At 38.6% G+C, this 14,852-nt stretch overlaps 2 protein-coding genes across 2 annotated transcripts; one reads left to right on the top strand and one right to left on the bottom strand.

Moving 5' to 3' along the window:
* The first annotated feature begins 8,626 nt into the window (after nt 1–8,626).
* LOC109857119 (zinc finger protein 658B-like) lies at nt 8,627–11,144 on the top strand. The gene is made up of 4 exons (XM_020433126.1): nt 8,627–8,786; nt 8,844–9,025; nt 9,102–9,227; nt 9,313–11,144. Exons 2-4 carry the CDS (start codon nt 8,873–8,875, stop codon nt 10,933–10,935), a joined length of 1,902 nt encoding a protein of 633 aa, XP_020288715.1. The 5' UTR covers nt 8,627–8,786; nt 8,844–8,872; the 3' UTR covers nt 10,936–11,144.
* Nucleotides 11,009–13,725, bottom strand: LOC109857121 (ornithine aminotransferase, mitochondrial-like). The gene is made up of 6 exons (XM_020433127.1): nt 13,617–13,725; nt 12,941–13,336; nt 12,524–12,828; nt 12,208–12,408; nt 11,593–11,818; nt 11,009–11,357 (listed from the first exon to the last, which is right to left on the bottom strand). The coding sequence occupies exons 2-6, from the start codon at nt 13,317–13,319 to the stop codon at nt 11,191–11,193; spliced, it is 1,278 nt and encodes a 425-aa protein (XP_020288716.1). The 5' UTR covers nt 13,320–13,336; nt 13,617–13,725; the 3' UTR covers nt 11,009–11,190.
* Nucleotides 13,726–14,852: the final 1,127 nt, after the last annotated feature.

Genomic DNA, 14,852 nt, shown 5'->3' with positions numbered 1-14,852 from the left:
AGACACTTGTATTTATATACCATCGGACTATCGGAATAAAGTAAAGAAGCGGGATATGTGTGCGATATTTTCACATCTGTCGATAGATTTATCTTATGTAGTACATGTTGTCGGAAGAAGATGAAGAAAGACGAGTAGTGCGCGCTACACCGCTCGCGAGATCCTGAAGCAAAGTCGAAGAAGATTATTGAGAACAATTGACTTGGTTTTTTTTTTATCTTCATTAGATCAAACAAACTAAAATGTTCTCATTAGTAGTTCGTTTTGTTATCAATTTTGGATTGCGTGACAATGCTTGTGATAAATGCGATAGTAAAAAGAATTTTAAAAACCAAAATTATCTCTGAAGATAATACATTTGAGTACGGTTCTCGATAAGTTAAGCATTATAACGCATTATAACGTTTATCAAACAAATATTCGTGTGAAAAAAAATATATCGGTAGGACGACATTGTTCGTGTCTTCAAACCAAGACGCGCTATGCTTTATAATGCATTATAACAAATATACTTGCATTAAGTGCGCTCGCATTAATGGTTGTCTGAACGTAAACCGTTCCGTACTCGAACGGACAGATATAAATCCATCTTGAGTTACACACGTTTCTGCCGGAAAACTTCTTTCCCGCAGGAATTACACACTGACGGTGAATCGAGAGAGAGAGAGAGAGAGAGAGGGAGAGAGAGAGCGCCGGTGGATCTTCGACGTTTCCATTTGCCGAAAACTTTTCAGCTCGCTCAATGACAGTTGTGCATATTTTTAGTAATTCCCGTTTCTCTCCTAAATCAAGTTTCAATTTCACGCACGTGAAACTTAATCGATCCACATACTTACAATTCGGACGTAACTCGCTCTACCTACGGCCGAAGGATCGGATGTTCTATTTCGGGCCGGCAACAAAAGACGCCGGCGTTTCCACACCGAAAAAATTATATTCTCGTAAGTAGAAGATTTTATACTTAAAAAATCTTCTTATAAAGATTTTAGATGATATTCTTCTGAAATTAAGAATATATTCTTAATTTAAGAATATAGTCTTTTTCGATAGTGAAATATATATGTTTTTCTATAGAGGGTTTTTATATTCTAATCAGTATATATTCTTATCAATATTACTATTTAGAGGATTTTTCTCTTAAAATAAGATACTCTTCTTGGCGCCTATTTTAGTATAAAATATACTTAAAGTAAGTGGGATATCCTCAAAACAAGAATACAATTTTTTCGGTGCATTTTTGCACGCTTATGCATATAAGTCGATAGCAATTTTTTTCTCTCATGCGGGGAAACATATACGATACGCTTATAATAAATTTATACACGGTAAAAACTTATAAATTTGCACACACAGCTGTTTCATCAGCATGCATTTATCTAGCGTCCAGAAATGTCAGTGTGTATTTATAACTTTTATTCTCATCATGGTTTGTTTATGTCCACATATTTATCTCCCACATCTCGTATTTAACCGTTATAGTTTCGTTGACATCCCGTTATTATGTGAAAAATATCGAGTTCGCGTCAAATTTATTTACACACTTTTGGTCGCTACCTGTGTGACTAATACGCGACGCGAAAGAACGTCGGCGTAATAATTTATTTTCACTTTTTCGCGGATACTTCGCGACGAGAAATTCTCAAAATGCAAGCGACAGAGGGTGTGAGGTCGTTTCGTTCGCGAAAATGAGACTTCGTCCGTCTCGCATATACGGGGAACAATTAGAGGAACGGCGGAAGACATTGAGTAATCTCGCGATCTGATGCGGCTTTAATAAAAGTAACGCGAAGTGCTACAAAAACTCCATCACTGTCCCGCCGGTAACGATGCTCAAGCCTTATACTTTGCCAAGCGAATTATGATTTATGGATAGCACTATGGGGGTGACCACGCGCGCCGGTACCTTGCGCGACGTGTCAAACAAATCCCCTTCGGGATTCTCCATTTATTATTCCACGTTATATACACGCACGGCCACCGCGATGTCGACCCCGACTACTCTTCTCTACACATGTACTCGCATTACGTACACAAAAAATCACGTCCAATGAATATATGTATACATGCTGCCTCCGTACGCCATTGCTATCTAAACTGATGACGACCAGAACCCATCGGTTTTTTTTTTTTTTTTTTTTTTTCCAGAAAATGTGATCATCGGAAATTTTCCAGAGATCCATTTATGTATTACATACTTCGCGTAAAAACTTTCACTCAAGGAAAATTATTAACGGAGAAGAATTTCAATACACTCTGTTAACTGTGCGATTATTAGCACCTAATGGTCTCTTGTCAATTATAATTATTTGGATTCATTGGCCAATTACTTATTCATCTTTTCTGTTTACTGAACCTGATATGATTGTTGTTTGACGAGCAAAGACACAACGAAGATTTCAAGCGTAGCTTTCTAATTTAGTTGCGAGCGCGGAAAACAATTGTAAATTATTTCAGCTTCAAAATAACAGTACTAAAAGATTCATGAAATTTAATGTACACGTCTAGAGGGAATAATATCGAAACGGTGCCGCGCTTAATACGATTTTAATAAAACACTCGAGCGCGTGTATATTTCGGCACAAATCGCGCTCGTGAAAATGTCCAAGAAGAAGAAAAAACGTTCGTTATTATAGTAATTTACAGATGATAGATATAATCGAGAAGACACGAACCGACGAGAGGCCGATTTTCGCGCTAAATCATATTTCCTCGTATTTTTATGTTCGTTTATCGGAAAATTCTCCTGAGACGCTTCATCTATTTTCCTGTCGCCGATAAATTTTAACTCGCAACTCGGGCCAAAAGGTGAAAGCCGCCAAATATGTTCGATCAAAAAACACGAGTTTTTTGTTGATCAGGCAAATATATTCTTAAATAATATACTATTTACGTGTTCAACAAATAAAATATTTAAATAATACATATATAATAAAATATCACAAATTCGCGAGTTTTTCTTTTATCATGTCTTTGCATATGTATATTCGAAGTATATTTTATTATTGACACTTGACATTTCGTTGGAGCACACATATACACACACACAGGTATGACGAAAATAAAAGTTAATCAATTTTATGTTTATTTATTTTATTAAAAAGTTAAGAACGTAAAGGAATATTTTCAAAAGCTGAACACAAAAAACGAACGTTTTTCTCTTTTCATTTTGAGTTAATATATATTTAACACATTTTGTGACAACATTATTATTACCAGTACAAACAATTTAAATATCAAAAGAGTATATTTTCGCGACTAACGTGTGAAAGATATGGAGGTTAGTAGTAATGGAAATTAAAGAGAGAGAGAGAGAGAGAGTATGCCTTACAGCTTAGGGATTCGAGGTCGCGTTTCTATTCGCGCGAGCGGATGAATCTCAATGGAAATCTCATTTAAAAATAACAGTCATGAGCTTACAATACTCTACGCGAGCTTCAAAGTCCGTGTAGGGCTGTATTGCGTATATATATGTATATATATATATATTCGCGACCATTGCTCTTTAACCATTAAGAAAAAAAATGTCTTTAGACCGACTCTTTGAGGAAGCGAAATGAGAACCGGAGCTTCGCATTTCAAACTGCTTTCAGTATACCGTTTATTTAGAAACCGTACTTGCGCGCCTGTGAATGTGTGTGTGTGTGTGTGTGGGGTGTGGGTGTGTAGAAAATTCAATTCTCTGTCTCTCGTTCTTTCTCGTCATCTTCGTCCCTTCTCGCGGCTCGTTCTCTCGCGTTCTGCTGCTTTGTCACTTTGTCCCGGTCGCACACCGCTCGTTTCTAACCCCGCGCGGAAAAAGACGTCTGATACGGACATTATCTCCCGGAAAATAAATTGCATTCGATGCTGCGGGTTTCACTTCGCGTCCGTTTGAGGAGCAAAGATACCAGCGCGAGCCGCTTTTCGCACGTTCGGTAACGAGTTGCGGAAAATCGGGAATATTTGCGAAACAAATGATATACAATGTTACACGCTACGGAGCGTGTAACAATATATAAGTAAAGCAAAAACGGGAGGTATACACTTCGAAGAAACGTAAAATTGTAAAACTCACTGAAAATCACAGATACGTACTCTCTCGTTGCATATTTTCACATAATTTTGTAAAAAAGTCAATTTCATTTAGGTGCACATCTTTGTTCTTATCAATAAAACATAAAATAAATGCTATACACATGATATAAAATCTCGAAATAACACGCGCTTTTTTTTAACGTAACGTTAGAAAAGAAAATTTTTATTTTTCATGTATGTGTGAAAATTTCATCGCACATGTCGGTGGATTTTTCCAGGGCTATAAGTAGATTGCACAGGGAAGATGATTATTACATTAATAATTCAATTTGAAAGGCTTTTAGACGCGCGGATAAATGGCACCGTAACCGACGAATAAAATACGTATCATAAACTGTTCTCTTGGGCGGTGAGGCGGCAATTTTGCAAATTACGTAAGCGGTCTACATGTTTGTTTTCAGAGATGAGCGTTACGTATGCAATAAAAACATACGAAAAGGTTATAACGCAGAAAGTTCACCGAGAAATATATTTCCCAGAACAGTCCTCGGGGGACCGACCACTTTATATGAATCATTAGAATTGTACTGTGACATTGTTTCGACGGAACCACGTAGGACGGACTGTGTCCTCGTTCCGTGTTACCTTCCCGCTCCGTCTGTTCCATTCGCGGACAAACTTTTGAAAGAGCGGGTAATCGAAATGTGCAAATGAAATTCCATATGTGACTCTTTAAATACTTACGAAGTTCAAGCATATATTGTGTACAATACTCGCTCTTAATTTAAAAATTTATAATCGCGTAACAAAGATAGAAAAATATTTATAATTAAGAGAGAAAAAAAGGAAGAGATAAACAAGATGAAACAATTCAAATGTGTGATACTTTGTACCTGAGATAATTTGAAAAATATGTATTTTTCGACAAGAAAACCGACTAGTCTGAAACTCGTCGATATCGAGTTATCAGCATGTGCGCGTTTTTCTTCGAAAAACAGACGGGGAAATAATTTATCAATTTTTTAACACACAACTATTGTTCCGAAAAAGAAAACAATCTAAGAGAGAGCACTCGACGTGATGCGTTGATTGAAATTGTGTCTCTATCGACGAAAAGAACTATCGACAACCGGGAGAAAAATATGGCGCACTTGTTACTTCTCCGGGACGCCGCTTGAATGTGTCTGCAATAATCCATGTTTCGCGGATAATGGCGCGGGCACGCATCGGAGTTTTCTTGTCCTTCGAGCGATCGAGTTTGTCGGATAAACTCGTTCGAGAGAAAACACTCGCGAGAAGAAATCTCGCTCGGCGTCTAAATCACGGCGTGCGGTGAATACGCTGGTACGACGCACGCATTTGAGAGATCGAATCAATCACACGTCCGGGAAAGAATATATAGAAACGGAGTCTTGTCTCGAAGTGAGGAAATTCAATCTCTATCATCGCCATCTCTCTCTTCCCTCTCCCCGAGAACAAAGAATCCTCGAGGAATTCTTTTCTAGATCATCATCATCATCATCATCATCATGATCATCATCATCATCCTCCTGTTCGTCACGTCGCGTGAACTTTTCCCCAATTTGTTTCCTTGACAAACTTTATCGAAGAGATACAGCGCGCACGTGAGAGGGAGGATAAATGTTATATTTCAATAAAACATCGATATAAGAAAGGCTCTACGTAAATCGCGAAACGAATCCGAGAACTACCAAACTTTTATTCATCATACGGTCCAAAGAAAAGAAAAGTGAACTTTGTTCTAGATGTTTTATTTCAAAATTTTGAAATTTATTTCGGATTATTGACGCGAATCGCGCGAAGTCCCAAAACTGCTACGTAAACCATTCTCGAAATAATTTGCAACAAAGTGGCTTAGTTAAATGTCATTCGTTATGTATGTGCACTGATCGTAGGGATTTTTTGTTTGTTAATATTTTATGTACTGACACGAATTCTACAACGTTTTCTCTTATATCTTTTTCTTCTTTGTTTCCTAAATAAATCAGTCTCGAATTAACAAGATTTTATTATATCAAAACTTAAAAATGTTGCTTTTGTGGAATGAAATAGAGAAAAAAGAGAGATATTCTTCCGAGTAGAAAATCTCGTGTTATATAATGTGTGAATAAAGTTAAAATTAAATCATACATACATAGTATATATTTTTACGTGTACTTAAAAAATATTTAATGTCGCATTGATCAAACGCACGGATATATTTCCATTCAACTTATCACCGCTCTTTGATATACATATATGTATATATATATATATATATATATACAAATCGTATTTTATTATCAACAATAATGGATTAACGTACGAATTTTGCGGCGCGAGAATAGAATACTTGTAATCATTTACTTTCATATATCGTATTAAATACATCGTAAACTTGTAATTATCTTCATACGCGTGTGCGCACACGCTAGTTCGGGAAGTTTGCAAATTACAGAAAACCCGTATTTGCGCGAGCAAATTAATTTAGTTGCGGATACGATAACTAACATTTACGGACGCCTGTTATACGAGAGCTGAATGCCAATATTTATCGTGAAAATTTTGGATCATTGAGTGAAGTTGTCGAATTTATTATTTACGAACGCTTTTACCAGACTTGACACGTCTGTGTTAAAATATCTCTATTTTGCGCGAATGTATCTGTACTTCGTTCCACATAAAGGCACCAAATTTGTTTTCCAATCGTGGAGCAATTGCGAATATGTTTCTCTTTTAATTTGATCCTCTTAAAGTGATAAGTAATGTCCATGAATAAAAATACACTTCTAAGAAATTTATTATTATTTGAAATGGTATCAATGCGTTTAGCTCGACATTTAGCACGTATTTAAATCATCGTACACCACATTAAATATTTCGATATTTTATTGCTCACTTGTGTATAACACTTTTAAGCCTTTGTACGATAAATATACAAAACGTATGTATGTATAACGTATTTTTTTTTTAAATAATATAAAAGAATGACTGTGTCGCGTTACTGTATTGTATTGTTTTGTCGATATGTATAATATAATGGTTTGTGATGTTCTTATTAAAAAATAAAGAAACCGAAAATTTGTCCAGAAAGAATTTTATTACATTTTATTTCTCTTTTCTTTCTCTCTCTCTCTCTCTCTCTCTCTCTCTCTCTCTTACACACACTCTCCACACACACACACACAAACAAACATGAAGAGAATTTTATTTATTACGACGCGACGCGCATAATATACTTCAATTTTAATAATATATATTTGAGGTGAGTATGTTGAGAACGTGCTTCAATGTTTGTCATTCTGTGTTTTCATTTCCAATTAAAATTGAGAAAACCGATCAGCGGGTTTATCAAGCACGGTAAATTTGCATCGATCGACACTGACTACAAACCGGCTGCCGCTGTTTGGAATAAATTCCAGCAACGTGTTTTTGGCAGTACACGTGTGTATACACATATGTATGTACATATGTATGCACACGACGTAGTCGCAAGTACATACCGTGCACAGTGATAGTGTTTATTTTTTATTTACCCAATTACTGCATCGTCAACATTATATGTTTGAACAACAATTTCGTCGATGGAATCAATATAATCATCAACAATCATGCTTAAGCTGCTCTATGTATCAAACGCTGTTCTCCCCCCCCCACCCATCGCATCGCGAATAAAGCTTTCACCGACTTTGTTTTTATCTCGCATATGCGATTATGTCAATAGAAGCTACTTCGATTTTTGCAAATGATATATTCACCCTCCGTATTGTATTATACGGGATCATGTCCCTTATATACGCGATCGCATATACAGTAATCTTACGAACAACATAATATTTCTACATATACGCGCACACTAACGCCAACGTCTATTGGCTCGCTACCGAAGTACATTTTCAATACCGTCGCGATTATGTTGATACCATTCGACCTTTCGTATATTTCAATATTTTTGTCGTCATGTTTGAATCTCTATTTCGCAGCGTGACCTAGTCACGAACTTGAATTTCAAAACCCAGCTCGCGTCCATTTCAAAATTATACGATTCGTTCTCTTTTTTCCTTCAAACTGATTGAGAACGTAATTTGTTCTCTTTTCTTAACGCTTTTTGTGAGATCTCGATAGCAAGAAAATGCCGAAGTAAACGTGAATCAAAGTTTTCACCGAAATAAAAATAAAATTACCGAATATGAATTCAAGTTCGATCGCACGCAATGTCAAACATCTAAATATACTAATGTAAGATAAAACAAGAAAACAAATTATTTACTTGCTCTCGTGCGGCTGTTATGAGAAAGCCGGTTGTTGAAAGCACTTTCGTGTAAGTCAGTACTCCGGAACAGATAGAACGAAACTTGATATTTATATTCTCATGTATGTACAAGGCGATGTCCTCTTGAAATCCCGTGAATCACGATCAACGGACGCGACTTTCGACTTATCTGAGATTAGCGTTCGCGCGTCGACGAGATTCACTGCCATCTACCGCCATATTCGAACGTCGCTCGCGGCCAACTTCGCGACGCAGGACGTAGCGACATCTCGCGGTAGTCTAGAGAAGCTCCTGGAATATGACGCGTTCGCATGTGGACGACGCGCGGAAATGTCAAAATAAGAACGTAACCTCTTGACGTCGCCGAAAGCGATCGAGATCTGTGTGTCTGTTTTTTTGAAAAAATAAAAAATAAAAAGGAATGTAAATTAAAATTGCTGACTAAAACCAAAAAGAAATATTATCGGGGTGTGCCAAGAGGTCCGAAATCGGGCTGAAGGTACGTTAAAAACTCCATAAAACCTACATCAAAATAACGGGGATAAGTTTCCGACAGCGGTTGTTCCTGCGGTTCGGCAAATAAAGATGTTCATAGTCACAAAGGAGATCGACAGCGAGAACATCAGCAAATTGTGTCGCACGTGCCTGAGAGAGGACGGCGACAAGATGGTGTGTTTATTCGTGGGCCCGGCCGGTTCCTCGCTCGCCGCTAAACTCCGATCTCTCTCTTGCTTGGAAGTAAGCGATGATGAGTTTTGGCTACAAGTTTGACGTTAAAACTCGACAGAACACTGAGTTTTTGCGCATTCGACAGGTCTGGCAAGGCGACGGCTTACCAGAGAAGATGTGCGATCGCTGCGTCACCAGAGCGGAGTCTGCTCTTCTGTACAGAGAACAATGTCGTGCAGCGGACAGGGCTCTGAGACAAGCCGCGTTGAAGGTACAGACAAATCTAACGCATAATATATACATATGTAGAATTTAACTACGTTTATCGCGTCGTAATAAGATATTTTCACGAACAGGTATCAGGACTTGCGTCGTACGCTGCTGTTTCCGGCTGCAAGTTGTATCAGAACCAACAGAATCAGGGATTCCTGCCTGTGCAGAATTCTCACAAACCTTTGAAATGCATGGAGTGCGGCGCGATGTTTATGAACTATCAGGAGCTCTACGCCCACAATCGACTGCATTTACCGTTTATGCAGGATAACATACCTATGCAACACATGCACATTGTAGAATCTCAGAATCCGTACCTGAATTTCACTCATGTCAGTTCAAACTTCGTCAACGACAACATACCGAATACCCAGTTGTCCCCTTTGGTCAGGTCGAACGTGATGCACACCATGTCGTTGAACGAGGAGAGCTCGAGTCGAGCCGCCTGTGCCTTACATTGCTCGTTGTGCAATCACACCTTTACCAACAGAAGACAACTTATAAATCACAACATAACGCACAGCACGGAAAACGTCGATATATCGTGCGACAACGAGAACATCGAGATCTGCGAAAACTCAAATCACATTCCGCAGAACCTGAGCTACGAGAGATCCATTCACTCGATCGATAATACCGTTCAGAATCTGTCGTATCAGAGATCCACCGTGGACGATAACGACGGTATGCAGAATATAAATTTTCCCGAGAACATTGATCTGGACGGCGTCCAGGAGAGCAATTCCGAGCGCATGCAGAACGTAACGATGCATTCCGAAAATGACGTGTCGATCGCGGAAAATCTGAGTTTCATAAAGGCGCCCGAGAAGAACAAGCAACTCATGATCGAGTATCAGGGATGTCCGACTGATAACGGTTATAAGCAGCCTCTCGAGATCAAAGACACGGAAGATGTTCATGCGAAGAAGCACCAGTGCGAAATATGTCTGAGACAATTTTCACAAAAATCGAAGCTGTACGCTCATCAGTTGTCCCACTCGGGTCAGCAGCCGTTCAAATGTCTGAGCTGCGGCAAGGGTTACACCTCGAAGAGCAAACTCAATGCGCACATGAGACTGCACACCAAAACCAATGTGCATCAGTGTAAGGTTTGCGATAAAATATTCCCGTATCCGTCGTACTTGGACGAACATATGAAGGTGCACAACAAGATCGACGATACGTCGCAGAGCAAGGACTTCGAATGCGGCACCTGCAGCAAACGTTTTCGTCTTCTGAAGAACCTGAAGGCTCACGAGAGACTTCACACCGGGAAGGGCGTGGTGCAATGCGAGATTTGTGACAAACAATTTAGCCATAATTACAATCTGAAAATGCATCTGCAGACGCACAAGACGTCGAGGGTGCACAAATGCGAGTATTGCGACAAGCGTTTCGTGCAGAAGGGTAATCTGGTTGAACATTTGCGAATTCACACAAAAGTGAAACCCTTCGCGTGTAAATTGTGCGGCAAGAGATTCGCGCAATCGAGCCACCTGAAAAGTCACGAAGCCTCTCACGGCACTTTGAGGCAGCACCAGTGTCGATTATGCGGCAAGAGATTCAAACTGGCGAATCATCTGAAGCGACACTTGAATTTGCATACCGGCACAAAAACGTACAAGTGCAATCAATGCAACCAAATGTTTTCGCAGTCTTTCAGTTTGACTAGGCATTTGAAGAAACACAACGAGTCGCACATGTAGTTTGTCCGATGATAAATCGCAATTTATGTACATACGTGTGAATACACATATTTTACAACGTAAGAGGTAAAAGTTCTGGGGAACTGCAATTATTTTTATTCTTTTACAAAAATCACAATTTCCGATTCCGTTCCAAGTATCCATAAATCTTTCTGATCCAAACTCAAAGATCTTACAAATGTTTTTTTTTTTTTTTTTTTTGACCAGATGAAAAATACCGTACAAATATTTTTATTCCAGCGAAATTTGATTCGTTCATTTGTAATTTTTGAGGACCGTTGTGAGAATGTCTATTCCTTCTCGCAGTTGTTCCTCAGTGATAGTCAACGGGGGCGATATTCTGATGATTTGACCGTGTGCGGGTCTCGATAGCAGTCCGGCATCTCTCAATTTCAAACAGATATCCCAACCCTCAGCGTATTCTGTAAATAAAACATTTTATTGAATCGGGTGCGCCGTAAAATTCAATAAAATTTCTCATATTCTCCTTGCGATGTTATCGAGAGAGGAGAACGAGCGAGATAAGAATTGTAAAATACAATTTGGAATTTACGTGCATTTTTATCGTCGCTCACATCGCGATGAAGCTTCGATTTATTTTTATCAGCGCGTACGCTCGTTCGATCGTTCGCTTGTTGCGACTTCGCGATACAATACCTTTGTTGATCACAAGACCGGCCAGAAGACCGCGTCCGCGAAATTCCGTCACGATTTCTTTCGGCAGCTTGCTCAGTTCCTCTCTGAGTATCTTTCCGAGTTTCTTCGCGTTCTCCGCCAGATTCTCCTCTTCCAGGATCTTGACCGCCTCCAAGGCGACTCTGTTCCCGAGCGGACTCCCACCGAACGTACTTCCATGCGAGCCCGTTTCCAAACAGAGCATTATCTGAGGAGCAGATTACAATCGAATTCTAAAGTCATTCTTATCGCTCGTGCAAGCGATTATTAGTGGATGTAACAGCACTTTGAAGCCTCTGCGTCAAACACGTAGATACGCGTTATCGCCTACGTAAGATTTCAATGGTAACAAAGCTCGAAGTGGGTTTTTCACGAACAATGAACGATAAGGAAATATCTTAAATGTGCGTTAAGAATTATTTTAAATTCTGCTAAAACTTTGCATACACTCTAAGTGAGAGATTTAATATGTACGTATATAATATATACGTGTAATATATTTAATATGTGTATATAAAAAATAAGCCAAATAAGTTTGATGTTTTTAATGTCAAATAAGTTTTCTATAGCTACAACAAATTGTTTTAGATCTCTGACCTCATCATTCGCCAGAACACCGGAAACTGGATACATGCCACCGGACAAAGCCTTTCCCAGAACAAGAATATCCGGCTTGACGCCCTCATGATCGACCGCTAAACGCGTGCCGGTTCTGCAAAGACCGGTCTGCACCTCGTCGACGATCCACAGAACGTTGTACTTCGTGCACAGTTCTCTCACGCGTTTCAGATAGCCGTCCTGAAAACCAGAAAGCGATAAAATCCGCCATTGATGAGAAAAAAATAATACATTTTTTTGTCAACACAATAATACACGTCTTTGTGTATTACATTCGTGTTTCTCGTTGACTTACAGTCGGCACAACGACGCCTCCCTCCCCTTGAATAGGTTCCACCATAAACGCGACGATGTTGGGATCATTCTTAAACATCTGCTCCAGAGCGACCACATCGTTGTACGGTACCCGTTCGAAGAGAGGCACATAGGGTCCGAAATCCGTGTACAAATTCGGATCCGACGAGGATGACAAAGCCGCTATCGAGCGACCCCAGAAGTTCCCATTGGCGAACACAACCGTGGCCTTGTTGCTCTGCACCTTTTTCACCCTGTATCCCCAGCGTCTGGCTATTTTGATAGCCGTGTCGCCAGCCTCGACACCTGCAGTGGCAAAACATCCGCTTAGTTTCATTGCACAAATAATCACGAGGATTTTATGATATTTTTTATCTTTTATTATTTATTTCAGTTTTATTTTAAAACAAATTCGCACCTGTGTTCATGGGCAGAAACCGATCCCATTTCAGAAGCTTCGTCAAATATTCCCCCAATTCGCCGTGAGGCTCCGTGTAGAAAGCTCTCGACGTGTGCGCCAGCTTTCCGGCCTGCTCCCTCATGACCTTCACCAGACGCGGATGACAGTGGCCTTGGTTCACGGTCGAGAATCCCGCCAGGAAGTCGAGGTAACGTTTGCCTTCGATATCCCACACGAAAACTCCTTCCCCTCGGGTTAGGACAACCGGCAGCGGTTTGAAGTGAATTCCGCCGTACTTGTTGTCACGATCGATCACTTGCTGGGACGTCAGAAATCTTCTCTTTTCCGATTCTCTCACGATGCTGAGGAACCTTTGTCTTGCGGATTGCATGGCCATGTTTCCCTTCTTTCACTCTGTTTCGAGTCAGCGAATACATTACCAAATGTGACAAATTTTATTTATTTGCATTATTATTTTTGTAGAATAAAAATGTGTGGTATCAATTACAATAACTAGAGAATCAAAAACAGCGAAAACCAAAACCTTATTTTGAAAACACTATCAAATTATTTAAAAAGATTTCGTAAAGATTTCCGGAGAGCAGATCTAAAGCGTTAATAAGAAGTGTAATTTATCCACTGAATACAGCAAAAAAACAAAAAAACAAAAGAACCGCGACAGCCGCACAAGTACCTTTTTCGTGAATGAGAATGTAATGTTTTTAAGAAGTAAAATGTCTGATGAAATGTACTGATCTTGCTTTTATATCAAAGTGTCGAAAGATATGACAAAAGATATGGATACGCGATGTGGATATTGTTGCTTGTTTACTGTCGTATTTGTACACAAGCATTGCGAAAGATGGATTTGAAACAAATACTGCCGCAGACGAAACCGTATCTGATAAAGGTACGCAGGACAGAAGGCGCCAGTATGTAAACGAATAAATGATAAACAATATAATCCGCGAGACGTTTTCACATCAAAAAACTCGGTGAAGAACAAACTTAAAATGATTAATCTAGCATGTACTAAACTCGTTTTCGGAACTACTTCTAGGTAATGCGTCTCTCTTTGTTTATCATTTTTTGAGAAGTTAATTATCAGATAAACAAGAAAATTAGAGTCACGTAAATGGATGTAAATACTTTACATCCATTTATGCTCGTAATTTATCATTTCTAATTTTATTGTTTTTACACATTTTACAACTCGAGGTTTTGTTAAACACTTACAACATGTTTCTCTATATATTTCATCTCGCGATATTCCTTCCCGTGTTATTGTACAAGAAGTACATCTTTATCTGCGCATAGGGAGGGTGAAATGTTATCATAATGTTATTGAGCTATTAATAACTGAAATTAAATCGCTCATTTACTATTCAAGGTTTTATTGTTATTAGTTAAGATGATACTACAGAGTGCATTTGAGATTTATTATTCGGACTTTTTCTACGTAACAAAAAGAAATCGTAACAAACGATAAAGCGAGCGAGCAAACAATGTACATATGTAATGTGACAAAGACACGTCAGTGCAGCTGTTTAATCTTGCGGAACGTATCATCTGATAATAAACAATTTGTCAAAAGCAACGGACAGTTTTTTGATAACATTACAGCCACGTGTAACTGAGATAGAAATCGCGACGGACATTGCACTTTGTGAAAAGTTGTAGATGCGTAAGATAAACAGATCGATACGAGATATCTTTCTTTGCGCTGTGCATTTTTATTCGACAATATATATTACAATACAATAGTATAAACAAGGTTGGGTAAGTTAAATTTTTTTTTTATTTAAGTTAAGTTACAATTAAAGGTCTTAAAAATTTTATTTAGTTAAGATATAAGTTAATCCATAATAAAATTAATTGATTAAAAGTTAAGTTAATAAAAAAAATAATTAACAAGTTAAAAGTTAAATTT

Source organism: Pseudomyrmex gracilis, unplaced genomic scaffold (genome assembly GCF_002006095.1).
Source record: "Pseudomyrmex gracilis isolate BER0280 unplaced genomic scaffold, ASM200609v1 scaffold_144, whole genome shotgun sequence".
NCBI lineage: Eukaryota > Metazoa > Arthropoda > Insecta > Hymenoptera > Formicidae > Pseudomyrmex > Pseudomyrmex gracilis.
This window is presented reverse-complemented; position numbering and strand designations above follow the sequence as displayed.

Bases quoted from the DNA above. Each gene is read 5' to 3' on its own strand.
- LOC109857119 (XM_020433126.1), top strand. From the start codon at position 8,873: ATGTTCATAGTCACAAAGGAGATCGACAGCGAGAACATCAGCAAATTG. The intron at 9,026-9,101 runs GTAAGCGATGAT...CGCATTCGACAG, and splicing joins GATCTCTCTCTTGCTTGGAA to GTCTGGCAAGGCGACGGCTT. The intron at 9,228-9,312 runs GTACAGACAAAT...TTTCACGAACAG, and splicing joins TGAGACAAGCCGCGTTGAAG to GTATCAGGACTTGCGTCGTA.
- LOC109857121 (XM_020433127.1), bottom strand. From the start codon at position 13,319: ATGGCCATGCAATCCGCAAGACAAAGGTTCCTCAGCATCGTGAGAGAA. The intron at 11,819-12,207 runs GTCAGAGATCTA...TCTGCTCCTCAG, and splicing joins GTGTTCTGGCGAATGATGAG to ATAATGCTCTGTTTGGAAAC. The intron at 11,358-11,592 runs GTATTGTATCGC...TTTTATTTACAG, and splicing joins CGGTCTTGTGATCAACAAAG to AATACGCTGAGGGTTGGGAT.